Consider the following 17,012-nt stretch of genomic DNA (forward strand, 5'->3'; position numbering starts at 1 on the left):
ATAGGCTCTCATGGAAAAGGATGACGCGCTGTGGCGACCCCTAACGGGACAAGCCGAAAGGAAAAGAAGAAGATAAGCCGCTATTATTGATTGTCTTTTTTTAACCTATTCAAAATAAGGACCTGTTGAAAAAGGATTAATTTTGATATTTTATTTTGAAATGTAATCCTTAACCTTTAAAAGGACATAAACACAACTATCATCCCTGATTTTTTTTTTTTTTTTTTTATAATCCTCTTGGCATCTCAATACGTGTCCAGTTCTGCGGCACACGAGACCACTCCAGGACTCCACCAGGTTTAATGTCCCCCAGAACTGGGCGTCACCATCAAGGAGCCATAAGACTTCTGCAGAGGACACATCAGACATCCCTTGATTTAAACGAGCCGGTGGAAGCTCCTCCATGCTTGATCCTCGCTGTGCGTTTAAGACAATTGAGATGCTCCTTAACATGGCGGCGTGGTTCGCTTTCAATTTTTTGATAAGGGGGGGACCTAGGAATCCTGCATTTAAGAGACTTGAGATGAGCTCATTGTCTGTATAAGGTACTCACTGTCTGGAATCTATGTTAGCAGCACATCCAAGGAAGAAAATGTATTGGGTATTCCAAGTATTTGTTTATTTATTGCCAGTCATATCGTCATCGCAATATTCAACAACGTTATCACATATTGCTTATTTTCCTAACATCATGCAGCCTTACTGTGCTGTGAACACAGCCTGAATGGGATACACGCATACAGATTTTTTTAATGTGACAGTATCCACACTACGACGAAAAAAATAATAATAATCTGCAAGTGTGCGCTTACTGCTTTAATGTGTGGTGTACTTAAGACCAAGACAACACATCACCACCACACACTACCAACAATCAAGAGCCTCCTACCACTGAGAGTGAAATCTGAGAAGCACTATGCTATCCACAGGCCATCCCGGCTGCCAGAAAATATAAAGAAGAAAGAGTAGTAGAGTAGCTAGAATAACTGTTAGCTTAACGGGTAACTATATAGCAGTTTCGAACCCTTCTTCTTGACATTTTTATTGCGGTGAATAACATTGGAAACAAGTTATACAAACACTCAAAACAACCAGTTGCTCCTCTGTTTGCGTCCGAGCATGAGTTTCACGTCACTTCCAAATCAGGTATCGCTCCGTTTCATGTCACAATCATAGCTCACTGAAACTCTGTGTTTTTTTATCATAAATATTGAACTGGTTTAACATTTACGACTGTCGGCCAAAACTGTTTTCAGAGCAGTTTGGGGTGGAAACAACAGGATAACAACATGGTTATAGCATTTACATAAAAACAGATTAACAATTAAATGTGTATACTCTCCCACCCCAACTTTGTCATTATAGTCTTTCTGGTTCTGAATGTAAACGATCAGTGTTTTATAAACCAGTTAAAGTTGTTGTGTAAACAGCACCCCTTTTTGATTGTAAACCTGCCCAAGGGTAAATACATCCACATAAATATTGTGGAAGATTCACTCCCCATTGTGCAAAATAAACAATAATTAAATGGTCCTCAATAAATAATCGTGTGACGTGTGTGTTGAGATTTAGCTTAGATCAAGACGGTAATAATAGACACAAGTGTGTAACCATTCACTTAGAAATATTCAGTTCAAACTGTATGCGTCATGGGTGTGCGTTCCGGTTTTTGTCTTCCCCCTGTTTCACACACACCTGCTCCTGAGAGCATCTTCACCACCTGTGCCTCGTTCACCCTTATTACCCCTTGCATTTAACCTCGTGTCTCATTCTTTCTCGTCGCCAGTTCGTTGTACCTTGTCGTCGCGTTCCAGTATTCCTTGTTTCCACGTCAAAGACTCACAGTAAGACTAGACCCTGTTCTGATTATCGACCTCGCCTTTTTGCCTCCTGTTTTTGGATACTGTTGCCTTTTTTGGATTGCCTACCTATGTACCGACCTCTCCCCGTATATTAAACCTCTCTTTTTTGAAACTGTCCATTTGTTCTGGAGTCGTGCCTTTTTGGGTCCGATCCTTTGTTCCGTTCATGACAGTATGAACTATTAAACTGACTCACTGGAAATGTCACGTAATTCATTGGCAAGCAAAATAAACTCTCAAACTAGCAGGCCGAGCAACCTTTTCAGGAGTTTAGCAGCTTCACAAGTGGGTGAATTGAAATCATGAACTTCACTGGTACGCATGTATAGTTTTTTGTTGGCCAACAGGAAAATGACACAGACCACCGATGTACGTGCTGGCTTCCCAAACGCGGCCAGTTTAAAAGGGAAACGACGAGAATGGACGGCGCTGTTACGATCGTATATTCAGTGACGCATTATTCATTTTGGATAACATTTACAAAGAACTGTGCACTCTCATAGTCATTCCAACTGTTGGTGAGGCTAATGGAGGAGCTAGCTAGCATAGCAGTACTGCCACAGCTGTTTGTAAGTAAATACTGTAGTTAACAATCCAAGTCACCTATCGTGCAAACCTGATTTGGCATATTCTCCTGTATACAGCCTCGACATAACTTGAAGTTATTAATTGTTAAATATTGCCATACAACATTCTTGTGCGATGTCCTGGATAAATGTCCAGGGAAGGAAGTAGAGAATAACACCGTTTTTTTTTTTAATAGGATATCAAATTATCGTTATCGACATTTTTATTCCCCCATATCGCCCACCCGTACCACTGACGTAATGATATCAGAGCATATTAAAGAATTGTACACATCTTACAAATTCTGCCCTGGTAATCAAACACATGAGCATAACTATGTAATGTTCTTTCATTTACTAAATAAAAATAGGGCTACATTTCACAAAAAGTGAAAGTAAATAAAAATGGAATGTTATAAGTCTTCAAGTAAAGATATAAACTTCAGAAATATAAAAAAAAAGTTAGAATTTCCCCTTTGCTCTTCGAGATGTTAAATTTGGACACAACAGTGAAGTCTCAAAAACTTTTACATACAGTAGAATCTCGATAAACCGGACCCTAATATAACAGATAAAACAGACCGTCAGGATTGAACAATGTGTCCAGAAATAGTTTCTACAGTACTTATCACTTAAAATGCCACTGACAAAGTCTGGTAGTTCTGTTGTTTACAGGCGCTGTGGTGCAATGCAGGCAGAGAATTGGACAGACGTATTTCCAGGTCCCAGAAATATACTATTACTAGATCCAATTCCAAAAGATGTGCCTATGTAGCTGCCATGTTGAATGTGGCACATTGACATGGAAGCCATGTTATGATGGTTATATTTATTGTCTATTGTACATAGAGCAGAGAGAGAGAGCGGCACGGCTGCGGCGTTAACTCTGAGGAGTACAAAACACGAGTCTGGAATATGCTATTTTCGCTACAGTAACACTTTTTTGTCAAGCCGTTCGCCTTTGGCAAGAGGTTTGGATCTGGGAAGCAGACTAATTCCTCGCGGCTCATGAAAGCGACTCGTCTATGATGAGTACTGTACGTCAACAATGTCACCATGACCAAGCACACCGCGTGGAAAGCTTGGATAAAAAGTGAAACTTTCAAACATTTTCATGCTTTTTTTAATATTTATTCAAATTATTTTTGTACTGTACTAAGTGTTTTAGGCCATGAAAAAAAACCTACAAAACAATAACTTTGTACCGTATAGTGATATGGGTGCATATGGGCTCAAAAACGGACGATGTAACGGACAATCGGTTATATCGGACGAAACCCCACCCCCTCCATCTTATACTAATTTACACACTCTCGCTCTCTCTCTCTCCCTTTCTCCAGTCTGCGCGCAGTACACTAAGTGATTTCAATGATTACTGCCTTCGATGTAAATTTGATTGGCTGAAAGGGAGGCGGAATTCACATGTGATTGGTCGATACGGTTCATCACTACCGTAAAGCCTGTCGTATGATGAGCCTCTTAAAATAGAAACACCCATCCGTCCATCCATTTTCTGAGCCGCTTCTCCTCACTAGGGTCGCGGGCGTGCTGGAGCCTATCCCAGCTGTCATCGGGCAGGAGGCGGGGTACATCCTGAACTGGTTGCCAGCCAATCGCAGGGCACATAGGAACAAACAACCATTCGCACTCACATTCACACCTACGGGCAATTTAGAGTTGTCAATTAACATGTTTTTGGGATGTGGGAGGAAACCGGAGTGCCAGGAGAAAACCCACGCAGGCACGGGGAGAACATGCAAACTCCACACAGGCGGGGCCGGGGATTGAACCCTGGTCCTCAGAACTGTGAGGCTGACGCTCTAACCAGTCGGCCACCGTGCCGCCTAGAAACACCCAGTATGTCTTAAATCACAACCTCTCTTTTTTGGCTATGATGTGCGTCCATTTGGGACTGCTTCTGGGTCCGGACGCAGACCACAGTCCGCCAGTTAGTGACCTATTTTAAACGATGTCGCCACGATTGAGAGGGCTAGAGCGAGCGATTTAGCTTCTTAGCACAACAGCTAGTTAGCTCGCAGCGAACTTAATAAATAGCTAAACTTCCCTAAAACGTCCCAGTTGTTTGCATCGATGGAGCCAAAATCGTTCCGCCAACGGCTCGTTGCGTCGTGAGCGGTGCGCCGGGTGTTACCGCAACAATGGAAATTTATCGAAAAAAAAGTCTTGTGTCCATTGATTTTATGGAACGATAACCCGCCCTGCTCTTCCTCTGATTGGCTAGCACCAAGACAGGACTCATATTTATAGTGGATACTGATTCGCTGAAGCACTTTAGCAAAACACACACGCATACATAGCCAAGCAATGCTGTGCGTCTGTGGATGCAGATTCACCATGCTTTATGCATCCCTGATAATTTTTGTGTGTCTCAGACACGGGACACACATCAAACGAGAACCCTGTATTCACAGCCTTTAACATGAAGCTCAAAACTGAGCTCAGATGCATCCTTTTTCCACTGATCATCATTGAGATGTTTGTGTGGTGAAAGTACAGATCTGATCACTCAGTCTTTTTTAGAAATATGATTTAATCTCATTTGAATAGCCTCATAACTGACTAAATTGCCTAAGCACCCAGGACTGAAAAAAGTAGGTCTCAAATTGTCATCCAGACCAGCATTGAAATAAAGGCCCTTTTCAACTACAAGGTTTTACTCAACAGAAAATGTATCCCATCGTAAACGTATGGCCCACAGGCCACATCCAGCCCATCCAAAGTCTCTAACCAACCCTCTCTAAGGTCTTTGTGAAGTCAAAATAAAACGAAAAATATGTGGTCTTTTTATTTTAATGTACTGTAGGCAGTACAGGTAAGCGAGAGCAACAACTTGTGTCTTCAGTTTTGCCAAATTAGCAACTTTGTTGTTACAGTGTATTAAGCCAGTGGTCCCCAGTACCGGTCCGTGAGGCATTTGTTACCGGGTTGCATAGAAAGAATGACCAATTTACTCTATATAATTTCCGTTGTATCGCGTTTCACGTGTCAGATATGTTTTATTTTGAAAATTGACCGCATCTTCTCCCCCGCAACACCTATGCGTCTCAATTGACGCGTCAAGACTGCACAGAACGCTTCTGTTTTCGCCCCCAGTCGACTCTCTAACAAGGGCCAAGCTCAAAGAAACAATCATTTCATTAACTGTTTTAGCTCTTTACGTTCACTGACAAGTTTCGATCTTTTCGAACGAAACAACTAGACTGCACATCGGTCACGTGAAACGTTACTAAAAATAGGCCACAAACATCCTTATTGCCTGCATGGTGGAGGGAAGAGGGAGATTTGCCCAGATAATGATTCGTGAGACCCAACTAGGAACGGCTAATATGAACTAGCGGTTTCTCATAATTTCAGGGCTTTTAAAATGTATAAAATGTTAATATTGAAGCACACTCTTTTTCTCTTCACACTTTTTTTTCTACGAATGTTGATTAAATAGTGATAAATTAAGGTGTATTATATAATTTTAATATGACTGCTTATACAGTAATTTATTCCCTAATTAAAACAACATACCATAACTAACTACACAAATAGTAGCTTACTAAAACAACACAATGTAATTCTTTAAATGAATATAATCAATTAATATGGAACTCAATTGCACATTGGCATGGCCCTCGAAAAGTCGAAAACCGTTACAGGTTATCACATGGCCCTTTGGGAAAATTAATTGCATATTTGTCAATTTAACTGATAATCTTCAAAGTAGTTAAGTGTTGAGATGTGTACACAAGGTCACAACTTTGCAACTAAATATTAATGCCACTGTATTTATGTATATTACAAATTGAAACCCCTTATCACAATAACAATCCCACAGCCTTGTATTAACTATCAGTATTCATCCATCCATCCATTTTCTGAGCCGCTTCTCCTCACTGGGGTCGCGGGCGTGCTGGAGCCTATCTCAGCTATCATCGGGCAGGAGGCAGGGTAAACCCTGAACTGGTTGCCAGCCAATCGCAGGGCACATAGAAACAAACAACCATTCGCACTCACGGTCATGCCTACGGGCAATTTAGAGTCTCCAATTAATGCATCTTTTTGGGATGTGGGAGGAAACCGGAGTGCCCGTAGAAAACCATGCAGGCACGGGGAGAACATGCAAACTCCACACAGGCGGGGCCGGGGATTGAACCCGGGTCCTCAGAACTGTGAGGCTGACGCTCTAACCAGTCGTCCACCGTGCCGCCACTATCAGTATTTAATGTAAATAAATAAATAAATAAATATCTATGGTGGTACATTTCCTCTTGTATGTATGTGATTCAACACTTAATCTAATTTGGCAAAAAGAAAACGGGCAAATATTGCTTCATGTTGACATCCACCTCCACAACTATAAAATATTATGGTTTCAGTCATTTGATCCTTAAATTAAAAAATAAAATCTTAGAGTAACATTTACGTCAACAGTTGGACAAGGTGTGCCAAAGGAATGTGGAAAAACAAAGTGACTTGCCAATTGGAGAGCATCTCAATTACAGACACCCAATATTTCATTAAAAACTGGAATGTTTCAGTGACTCACTGTCATGACCAACATTGTGCTCTTCATGCATCAGCTGATTACTGCCGAGTTCCTCATATTCAATGTGTCCTTGTCATCTTCAACCCCAAATTGTGAAAACTATCTACTTCCTCAGCTACATCATGGGGTTTTCAGCAAAGACCATGAGCTACTTGGGCTAGACATTCTTCAGTTCACATGCAAGCCAAGGGACAGCTGATACAACAATGAAATGAAGCTGTGGCTACAGAAGTAGCTTACCACCACTAGGCTGTGACTGAAGTGAATGAATGATGTGTGCAATTGTAAAGCGACTTTGAGTTACTTGAAAAGCGTTATATAAGTCAAATGCATTATTATTATTATTATCCATCCATCTTCCATACCGCTTATCCTCACAAGGGTCGCGGGCGTCCAGGAGCCTATCCCAGCTAACTGCTGGCGAGAGGCAGGGTACACCCGGAACCGGTTGCCAGCCAGTCGCAGGGTACATATAGACAAACAATCATTCACACTCACATTCACACCTACGGACAATTTAGAGTGCTCAATGAACCTACCATACATGTTTTTGGGATGTAGGCGGAAACCGGAGTACCCAGAGAAAACCCACGCAGGTATGGGGAGAATATGCAAACTCCACACAGTCGAGGCCGGATTTTAACCCGGGTCCTCAGAACTGGGGGCAGATGTGCTACCCAGTCGTCCGCCGTGCCGCGCATTCTTCTTCTTATTATTATTATGGGAAATAAAAAAAATAGATCATGATACATAATTTCAAAACCTTTTCCACCATTAATGTGACCAATAACCTGTACAACTCAACTGAAAACAAAAATATTTAGAGTTAATCTGGTTGCACAAGTATGCACACCAGAGGGGGGGGAGGAGTGGGGGGGGAGACCATATTAAGGAGCGTACTGTGGGATTCCATGTTTTTTTCCTCCTCTCATTGGGACAAGACAAACCAGCTTTTTCCTCTCCTTTGCTCTTTATCTCTCTCCAACATTGACAACCCCCTCCTGAATCATTTACTCCACTGCCCCCCGCACATGAAAGCACCCATCCCCCACTCAACAGGTTTACCATATCACCTATGCGCCCCTCCCTGCTCCTAACTGACGTTACGTTAGTTTAAAACCAGATCCCTCCCTGTGAGTCTCCCTTCACCAAGATGTCAACCCCTCCCTTACAATCAATAAAACTTGAGAAAAGGAGCAGAACAGGTACATCTTCCCCCTGAGTATACTCCTGCCTTGTAGTAACGCCCACCTAAGTAATGTCTCTAGTCAATGATAAAAAAATAAATAAAAATTTAAAATAACCTTAAGGCTGGGATATTTAAGAAGGCATTTAGTTAATCTACAACACTTTTTATCAACTGTTTCATCTGTTATTGTGTCCTGCCGTCATCCTTGCCCCATATCACGTTTACTCCCTTGTTGTCTGCAATATACTTTGTGACTATTGGCATAAAAGAAGCACTTCCAACTAGGCTTTACACGATCAGGATTTTTGGGGCCGATCACCGATCAGCGAGTTTAAAAAAACGATAACCGATCACAAGATGGAGGAATGTGTCTATTTAAATGACCTGTTCATTTACTGTATATATATATGTGTACTTAATTCCTCCCAAAATTTTATTTACAATAAATAATGTATCTTTGTTCCTCTATTTATGCCAGTAAGGCATAGTGACAGACAGAACAAATGAATGTTCTTCTATTAGATGGCAGGAAGTACATACAGTAATTAATGTATCCACTTTTTGTGACATTTTTGTTTGTTGGTGTGCCGTGAGAATTTTCAATTGTAAAATATGTTCCTTGGCTCCATAAAGGTTGGAAATCACTGCTCTAGTCAGATCGTGTATTCTAATCAGTCAGGTCAAACCAAGATTACAACATGACAGAAATAATGGGTGCTAACTTACCGGCGTTAAATTACTTTATTGTAATTAAATTACTTCACCCACACCGAAACTTTAGAGCATGATTTGACAGAACGGCGGCATGATTACGTACAACCGTTAGTGCTAGCACTAGCTTGCTAGGCTACATAACATTTTTGTGGACTGCTTCCGAGCCTTATCGTATTAAAAGTACATGATCATACCTCAAGCAAGGCTTAAAAGAACGTCCTCTCCTGTCCTGAGCACCGGTGACCACCAACATACGTTTTTCCCCATTTTGTCCTTATAATACAGTCGGCGCAATCCACTCTTATTGTCGCCGCCACGGTAACGAGTGTATCCGGTCGCATTTGAGTTGACAAGATGAAGCCCAATGATCGTAAAAAATGGGATGCGGTGGTATCGGAATACAAAATTCTATTGCAGCAGTCTGATATAGTGCAATCGTGAAAGAGCAAATTTTTCTTTTAGTCTGCATTATGTGTTGTCTGTCTCAGACGTGTTGTCTGTCCAACACCACCGACATGTTGTTTTTTTTTAAATAACTTTATTGGCCGTCAGATATTTACAGTACTACGTCAAAAGACAAAAGTACACGTCAAAATAAACTAGCTTTTGGATTTAAATATTCTGTGCACGATGGCGACGCAGAGTCATTGTCTTTTGCGGAGCCGATCAATGACGTCATTGATTGAGACCAGCACTGATCTGCGATTCTTCAACTTCATTCATGTGATTATACGGAGAAGCACTTGGTAAAATAACAATATGTTCAATTCATGTGTTACTAACCCTAACAGTACCCCTGTAATGACTGCAATCACCTCGGTGTTCTGACTGAAAGACCCTCCCCCTCCACTGCTGCAGTCTCTTATGTTTCTTAAATGCAACCAAGCACTGCTTTAAATCATATTTTTTTCAATACATTCAATGATTGATTTTTTTGCAAGGATTTAGTTGAAAAAAAAGTGTTAAGATTTTTTATGTTGTGCTTTGAAAGTGTTGCAAACACCGTGTTTTCGGCCATCAAATGTATTTCAAATCCATTTGAAATTACAGAGAAAATGCTCTTTATCTGTTCAACCTTGTCATGGTATTTAAAATGTAAGTTTATGGTCTCGGTCTCGAGTCGGTCTCTAGTCCCAAAGTCTTGGGCTCGTCTTGGTCTCTGTGAGTTCTGGTCTCGAGCGAGTCTTGATCTCGGATAGTGTGGTCTTCAGCACAACAGTAAGTACACAGCAATGATTCCCAACTGGTGTGCCAGAAGCACTCATCAAGAGCGAAATTGTCCACATTCACTTAATTGGTCAGAAAGTCTACTACTAATGACTTAACTAAGTTTGTTCATAGAGTGAATATAATAATAGAGAATATTAAAATGCTCTTCCACTAGATGGCAACTAAACTGAGTTGCATATTGACTTTTTCTCCCATTTCTTTGGTTTGGTGGTGTGCCTGTGCCGTGAGATTGTTTTTTTTTTTTTTTCTAATGTCAAGAATGCCCCTCGGGTCAATAAAGGTCGGGGGAAACACTGGTTTCAAATGCCAAGTAAAGGGTGTTTGTGTGTGGCATGGAGGAAGCGGGTAAAAGGTTGGGGAATTACGTCGCTCAACTTGGAGTTATCGACTCGGGGAAACATGGCTGAAAATGTGCAACGCACCTGTCGGGCTTTCACAAGTCAAGTTGTTTGTTTTTCTGAGGCCAGTCGTTGTCAGCCCAGTTAGCTGCGTGGAGACAGCTGCTAGCTAGCTTACCTGAAGCTCGTTTGTGGCGGTGTCGCTGTCTCGGTTCAACTCCCCGATGTAGTATTGCTCCATCCACCGTCGGGCGTTCTGCGAGTGTCGGTGCGGGGGTCCCTCCAGCTCCCGACTCACGTCTTTCCCCGAGCGGCGAAGTATGAGCGCTTCCCCGCCAGGGTGCATCCGCAAAAAGGCGGTGACGTCGTACACCCGGGACCCCAGGAGCACCCAGCATGAATCCTTGGTACAGTGGCGGGTCACTTCCCTCTCCGTGAACAACCGGGGGGATGTGGACGGAGACATACTGTCAGATGAAAAATCCACCTGTGCCGAATTTCTTTTTTTATTTTTTTTTAGGTAGTATATAAAGATGTTTTTTTTCCTTTTTTTTTTCTTTTTTTAAATTAAAAAAAAAAAAAAGACCTCCACGGCTTCCCGAGGGTCTGCTATCTAGAGAGTTCAACTCGGCAGTTGGCACCGAGTCGCTCGAAGACACGAAAGTACACCGAGGGAGGGAGTGGAGAGGTGGGGTCTGTGAGGCGTTCGGCCCCACGGAAATGTGCACAAACCATACATAGTACAACGGAACGTGCGCTTCTTGTCGACTTACATCCGCATAAAGATTTAAATAATCGAATAATGCGCTTTGTGTAACCTTTTGGGGGGGTTTGCTTTTAATCTGGACAAACGCATCTTTACGCAATGCCCGGTTTTGTACGAGATTCCCAGTTGTTCGTGAATGCAGCATGACATCAAATAACCGCACCTGTTGCACAGGTGAGCCGTAGCCGCTCGTCGAGTTTGACGAGAAACGCGCGCCGACCGGGTTTCCGACTGCGGCTTCGGCAAATGCGTTCACATGGATTGATTTATAACACCTGAAAACCTTTTTTCTTCTTCTCCAAAATCATGCAACTGCTTGATAGAGTAAAGGTGGAGTTTGAAGTTTTAAACTATTTTAAAATTTAAAAAAAACTGTCCAATATCCTAAAACAATCGGTACGACCTGACAGGAGATATTATTAAAATGATCTTTTTAAAACAAAACAAAAAAACAAAAATCATCCTTTTCTGGCCCCATTGTATTCCCTTGATATAATTTGAATCTGCTATATACGGAATGTCACAGGACATTACTGTTCTCACCAGGTTGTCAGTTTCATCACATCTCATATTTTTAAATGATTGTACATTTCAAAAAAATAAAAATACACCATCAAACCAGTAACATGTAATGTTTTGTAACGTTCCAACATCACTGCCTATTTTACAGTGCAAGTTATGTACAGTATTTGTGTTGTGTACGTCACTGATGGGCGTGGCTTTGATCAGGGACGAGGAGCTCGTCTTTTGCGAGCAACCCCTGCATGGAACAAAGGGATCGATAATAATGATATATCGATAGAGCCAAACTGTGTATTTGCGCAAACAATTTGATGTGGTAGTATCAAGCCAAAGGTCTCACACATGCAAACACAAACCGGTTTCATTTGTGTGCCTGTACATTTAAATGAGCCGTGTGTGTGTGTCTCTCTCTCTCCCTGCACTCGCTTGACCCCCGCCCTCTCTGCTTCTGTTGTAAAGGAAGTCTGTATGTCCAAAAACCTTTGTTTTACATCTTTTAATACAACTAAACCAGGGGCCCCCGAGCCAATAGGAGAGATTTTTTACGGCGCCCACCCACCCTCCAACATTGATCCACACAAGCCAACAAAAAAGTCGAATACCAATAGTTTTTACCATTGCCTTTAATACAAAAGATAACATGCCACACAATTTAAAATAGAAAATGTTCTTTATTTCATTACTGTATCGTGAATGCCAAACAAATCATGTGAGTAACTTGTTGTGATACATCTAATGTGACAAACCAAAAGTAGCAACAACTTGACCTCTTTTCCTCCCATTTTCACCCCTCTTTTCTGTGTTCTGGACTGTTTTGGTAGTTTTGACGTTTTCAGAGTTCTCAGGGGTCTCATCGCTAAATTTGCTCCCACCCCAACAGAGAGCGAGCAGTATCACAATCAGCCAAATGATGCAGTATTTGCTATTATCATTTGTAATAATATTAATTGTGCATTTCTTTAAATTTTAAATCTATGTTGTCTGTGTTTTTCCATGTTAAAATGAGTTGTCACATTATTGCAAATATGTGCAGCTTCGCCACTTGAAAGAATTCATCTGGATTTTTCTCAGTGACAAAGAAACATTTTGCTTTTTCAGTAGTTTTACAGTTCATCAAGAAGTTTCATTCCTTACATTGGTTTCTAGCAATGAGGTGCTTTAAAGTAAGTGAACTCGCATCTGCATTTTAATTATATTTAGGATGTTAAGAAAAATCCTCTCCTTATCGTGCTGGAGGGGTTTGTGTGTCCCAATGATGCTAGGAGCTAAGTTGTCTGGGGCTTCACGCCCCTGGTAGGGTCACCCATGGCAAACAGGTCCTAGGTGAGGGACCAGACAAAGCACGGCTCCAAAAACCCCTATGACGAACAAAATATATGGATCTAGGTTTCCCTTGCGAGGACACGGGTCACCGGGGCCCCCCTCTGGAACCAGGCCTGGAGGTGGGGCTCGAAGGCGAGCGCCTGGTGGTCGGGGCTGCACCCATGGGGCCCGGCCGGGCACAGCCCGAAAGGGTAGCGTGGGTCCCCCTTCCCATAGGCTCACCACCTGTGGGAGGGGCCATAGGGGTTGGATGCAGTGCGGTGGCCAAAGGCGGGGACCTGGTCCCCGGCTACAGAACCTGGCTCTAGGGATGTGGAATGTCACCTCTCTGGCAGGGAAGGAGACCGAGCTGGTGTGTGAGGTTGAGAAGTTCAGACTAGATATAGTCGGGCTCACCTCGACACACGGCTTGGGCTCTGGTACCAGTCCTCTTGAGAGGGGTTGGACTCTTTTCCACTCTGGAGTTCCCCACGGTGAGAGGCGCCAACCAGGTGTGGGTATCCTTATTGCCCCCCGGCTCGGCGCCTGTACGTTGGGGAAGAGAGGATAGCCTCGCTCCGCCTTCGGGTGGGGGGACGGGCGGGTCCTGACTGTTATTTGTGCCGATGCACCAAACAGCAGTTCAGAGTACCCACCCTTTTTGGAGTCCTTAGAGGGGGTGCTGGAGAGCGCTCCCACTGGGGACTCCATCGTTCTGCTGGGGGACTTCAATGCTCATGTGGGCAATGACAGTGAGACCTGGAAGGGCGTGATTGGGGGGAACGCCCTACCCCCACCCCCCCGATCAGAACCAGAGTGGTGTTCTTTTATTGGACTTCTGTGCTTACCACGGATTGTCCATAACGAACACCATAAGCATAAGGGTGTCACACCCTAGGTCGCCGTTCGATGATCGACTTTGTGGTCGTGTCATCGGACTTGCGGCCGCATGTCTTGGACATTTGTGTGAAGAGAGGGGCGGAGCTGTCAACTGATCACCACCTGGTGGTGAGTTGGCTCCGATGGTGGGGGAAGATGCCGGTCCGACGTGACAGGCCCAAACGTATTGTGAGGGTCTGCTGCGAACGTCTGGCAGAAGCCCCTGTCAGAAAGATATTTCAACTCCCACCTCCGGCAGAACTTCACCCATGTCCTGGGGGAGGCGGGGGATATTGAGTCGACCATGTATCTATTGCCGAAGCGGCCGACCGGAGCTGTGGCCATAAGGTAGTCGGTGCCTGTCGTGGCGGCAATCTCCGAACCCGTTGGTGGACACCAGCGGTGAGGGATGCCATCAAGCTCAAGAAGGACTTTTTGGACTGTGGGACTCCTGAGGCAGCTGATGGTTACCGGCTGGCCAAGCAGAATGCGGCTTTGGTGGTCGCTGAGGCAAAAACCCGGGTGTGGGAGGAGTTCGGTGAGGCCATGGAGAACGACATCTGGACGGCTTCGAGGAAATTCTGGTCCATCATCCGGCGTCTCAGAAGGGGGAAATAGTGCACCATCAACACTGTGTATATTGGGGATGGGGCGCTGCTGACCTCGACTCAGGACGCTGTGAATCGGTGGGGAGAATACTTGGAATACTTGGGATCACACTCATCAGCCCAGTCCTGTGGGGGGTGCTTCGGGAGTATGGGGTATCGAACCACCTGATACGGGCTGTTCGGTCACTGTACGACCGGTGTCAGAGTTTGGTCCGCATTGCCGGCAGTCAATCGAACTCGTTTCCGGTGAGGGTTGTATTCCGCCAAGGCTGCCCTTTGTCACCGATTCTGTTCATAACTTTTCTTGGCGCAGCCGAGGCGTAGAGGGGGTCCTCAGTATTGCATCTCTGCTTTTTGCAGATGATGTGGTTCTGTTGGCTTCATCAGGCCGTGATCTCCAACTCTCACTGGAGCGGTTCACAGCCGAATGTGAAGCGGCTGGAATGAGAATCAGCACCCCTAAATCTGAGACCATGGTCCTTAGTCGGAAAAAGGTGGAGTGCCCTCTCCAGGTCGGGGCTGAAATCCTTCCCCAAGTGGAGGTGTTCAAATATCTTGGGGTCTTGTTCACGACTGAGGGAAGAATGGAATGGGAGATCGAAAGGCAGATCGGTCCAGCGTCTGCAGTGATGCAGACTTTGTATCTGTATCGGCCTGTTGTGGTGAAGAAGAAGCTAAGCTGAAAGGCGAAGCTCTCGATTTACCAGTCGATCTATGTTCCTACCCTCACCTATGGTCACAAGCTGTGGGTCGTGACCGAAAGAACAAGATCCCGGATACAAGTGGATGAAATGAGTTTCCTCCGCAGTGTGTTTGGGCTCTTCCTTGGAGATAAGGTGAGAAGCTCCGTCATCCAGGAGGAGATCAGAGTAGAGCCGCTGCTCCACCGCATTGAGAGGAGCCAGATGAGGTGGCTCGAGCATTTGTTTAGGATGCCTCCTGAACGCCTCCCTGGTGAGGTGTTCCGGGCACGTCTCACCGGGAGGAGACCCTGGGTAAGACCCAGGATACGCTGGAGAGACTACGTCTCTCGGCTTGCCTGGGAATGCCTAGGGATCCCCTCGGAAGAGCTAGAGGAAGTGGCTGGGGAGAGGGAAGTCTGGGCTTCCCTGCTGAGGGTTCTGCCCCCGCGACCCGACCTCGGATAAGCGGAAGACAAAGGATGGATGGATGTTAAGAAAAATCTACAAAAATAAGAGAAAATGTGTCATTGTAAATAAGTATAAGTAGTAAGAAAGAGGCGTCGAGGGCATCCAGTTTGCTGGCCTCAGTATTGCATCTCTGCTTTTTGCAGATGATGTGGTTCAGTTGGCCTCATCAAGCCATGATCTCCAACTCTCACTGGAACAGTTCGCAGCTGAGTGTGAAATGGCTGGGATGAGAATCAGCACCTCCCAATCTGAGATCATGGTCCCCACTCAGAAAAGGATGGAGGGCCCTCTCCAGTTCGGGGATGAGATCCTACCCCAAGTGGAGGAGTTAAAGTATCTTGGGGTCTTGTTCACGAGTGAGGGAAGAATGGAACGCGAGATCGACAGGCGAATCGGTGCAGCGTCTGCAGTGATGCGGATTTTGGACCGGTCCGTTGTGGGGAAGAAGGAGCTAAGCCGAAAGGCGAAGCTCTCGATTTACCGGTCGATCTACGTTCCTACCCTCACCTATGGTCACAAGCTGTGGGTCGTGACCGAAAGAACAAGATCCCGGATACACGTGGCCGAAATGAGTTTCCGCCGCAGGGTGTCTAGTAGGCCTCCCTGTATTTTGTTGTTTCTGAATAAAATGATTCAGAATGATTATCTTTCTTTGTCAACACAATGCAGCGACTCCAAAAGATACCGTGACCTCTGGGAAGCACCTCAGGATGTTTGATCGATGTGTAACAACAGACAATATTTTACAGCTACTTCTAAATATACACCTCACAACAAAAGACCTCTGCGTCACAGAGTTCATGTCAGTGGCTGTAACCTGAAGCAACCTGAAGTGTGTGTGTGTGTGTGTGTGTGTGAGTGCGCGTGTGTGTGCGGGCGCCTGTGTGTGTGTGACACGTCACAGTGGTGATGATGGAGGTAGGCGGTCTTGCGTTTTGAAGGGTAATTGGTTGATCTTCCCTTCTGCTCATGTCTGTATCTATAAGAAGGCAGCTATCCCATCCCGATGACTATTTTTATTTACTCAAGTCTTAACGCATCCTCATGACGACTGCCGTCCATGTAAGTATGTGCGCATATATCGGCTGATGTAAAACCTCTTATCTGATTAGGGTGTTAGCGGGGATACTTTTTGTGTTTTGTTGTTGTTCCATCTTTTACTGCTAAATGTACAATGGACTGTGTTTCCTCACCCAGCTTTGCCGCGTGTGTAATTGTTCTTTATAAATGTCTCAGCAATTGTCAGTGAGCAACATGATCAAGTGTCAGTCATGTAAAAAGAGTGTATGGGGGTGGAGGTTTGGGTTTCTGATGGAGTGGGTGATTAAGT

At 44.3% G+C, this 17,012-nt stretch overlaps 1 protein-coding gene across 3 annotated transcripts in view; it reads right to left on the reverse strand.

The window, feature by feature from the left end:
• Positions 1-11,106, reverse strand: part of fa2h (fatty acid 2-hydroxylase) — a 55,765-nt gene extending 44,659 nt beyond the window's left edge. For all 3 annotated transcript variants that reach the window (XR_009788450.1, XM_061772733.1, XM_061772732.1), the window contains exon 1: positions 10,633-11,106. Coding sequence is in view for 2 of the 3 variants with exons in the window: in XM_061772733.1 (XP_061628717.1) it covers positions 10,633-10,920 (288 nt within the window). In the remaining variant the exon portion in view is untranslated. The remainder of the gene's footprint in view (positions 1-10,632) is intronic.
• Between the last annotated feature and the right edge of the window lie 5,906 nt (positions 11,107-17,012).

The sequence above is a fragment of the Phyllopteryx taeniolatus genome, chromosome 5 (assembly GCF_024500385.1).
Source record: "Phyllopteryx taeniolatus isolate TA_2022b chromosome 5, UOR_Ptae_1.2, whole genome shotgun sequence".
Lineage (NCBI taxonomy): Eukaryota > Metazoa > Chordata > Actinopteri > Syngnathiformes > Syngnathidae > Phyllopteryx > Phyllopteryx taeniolatus.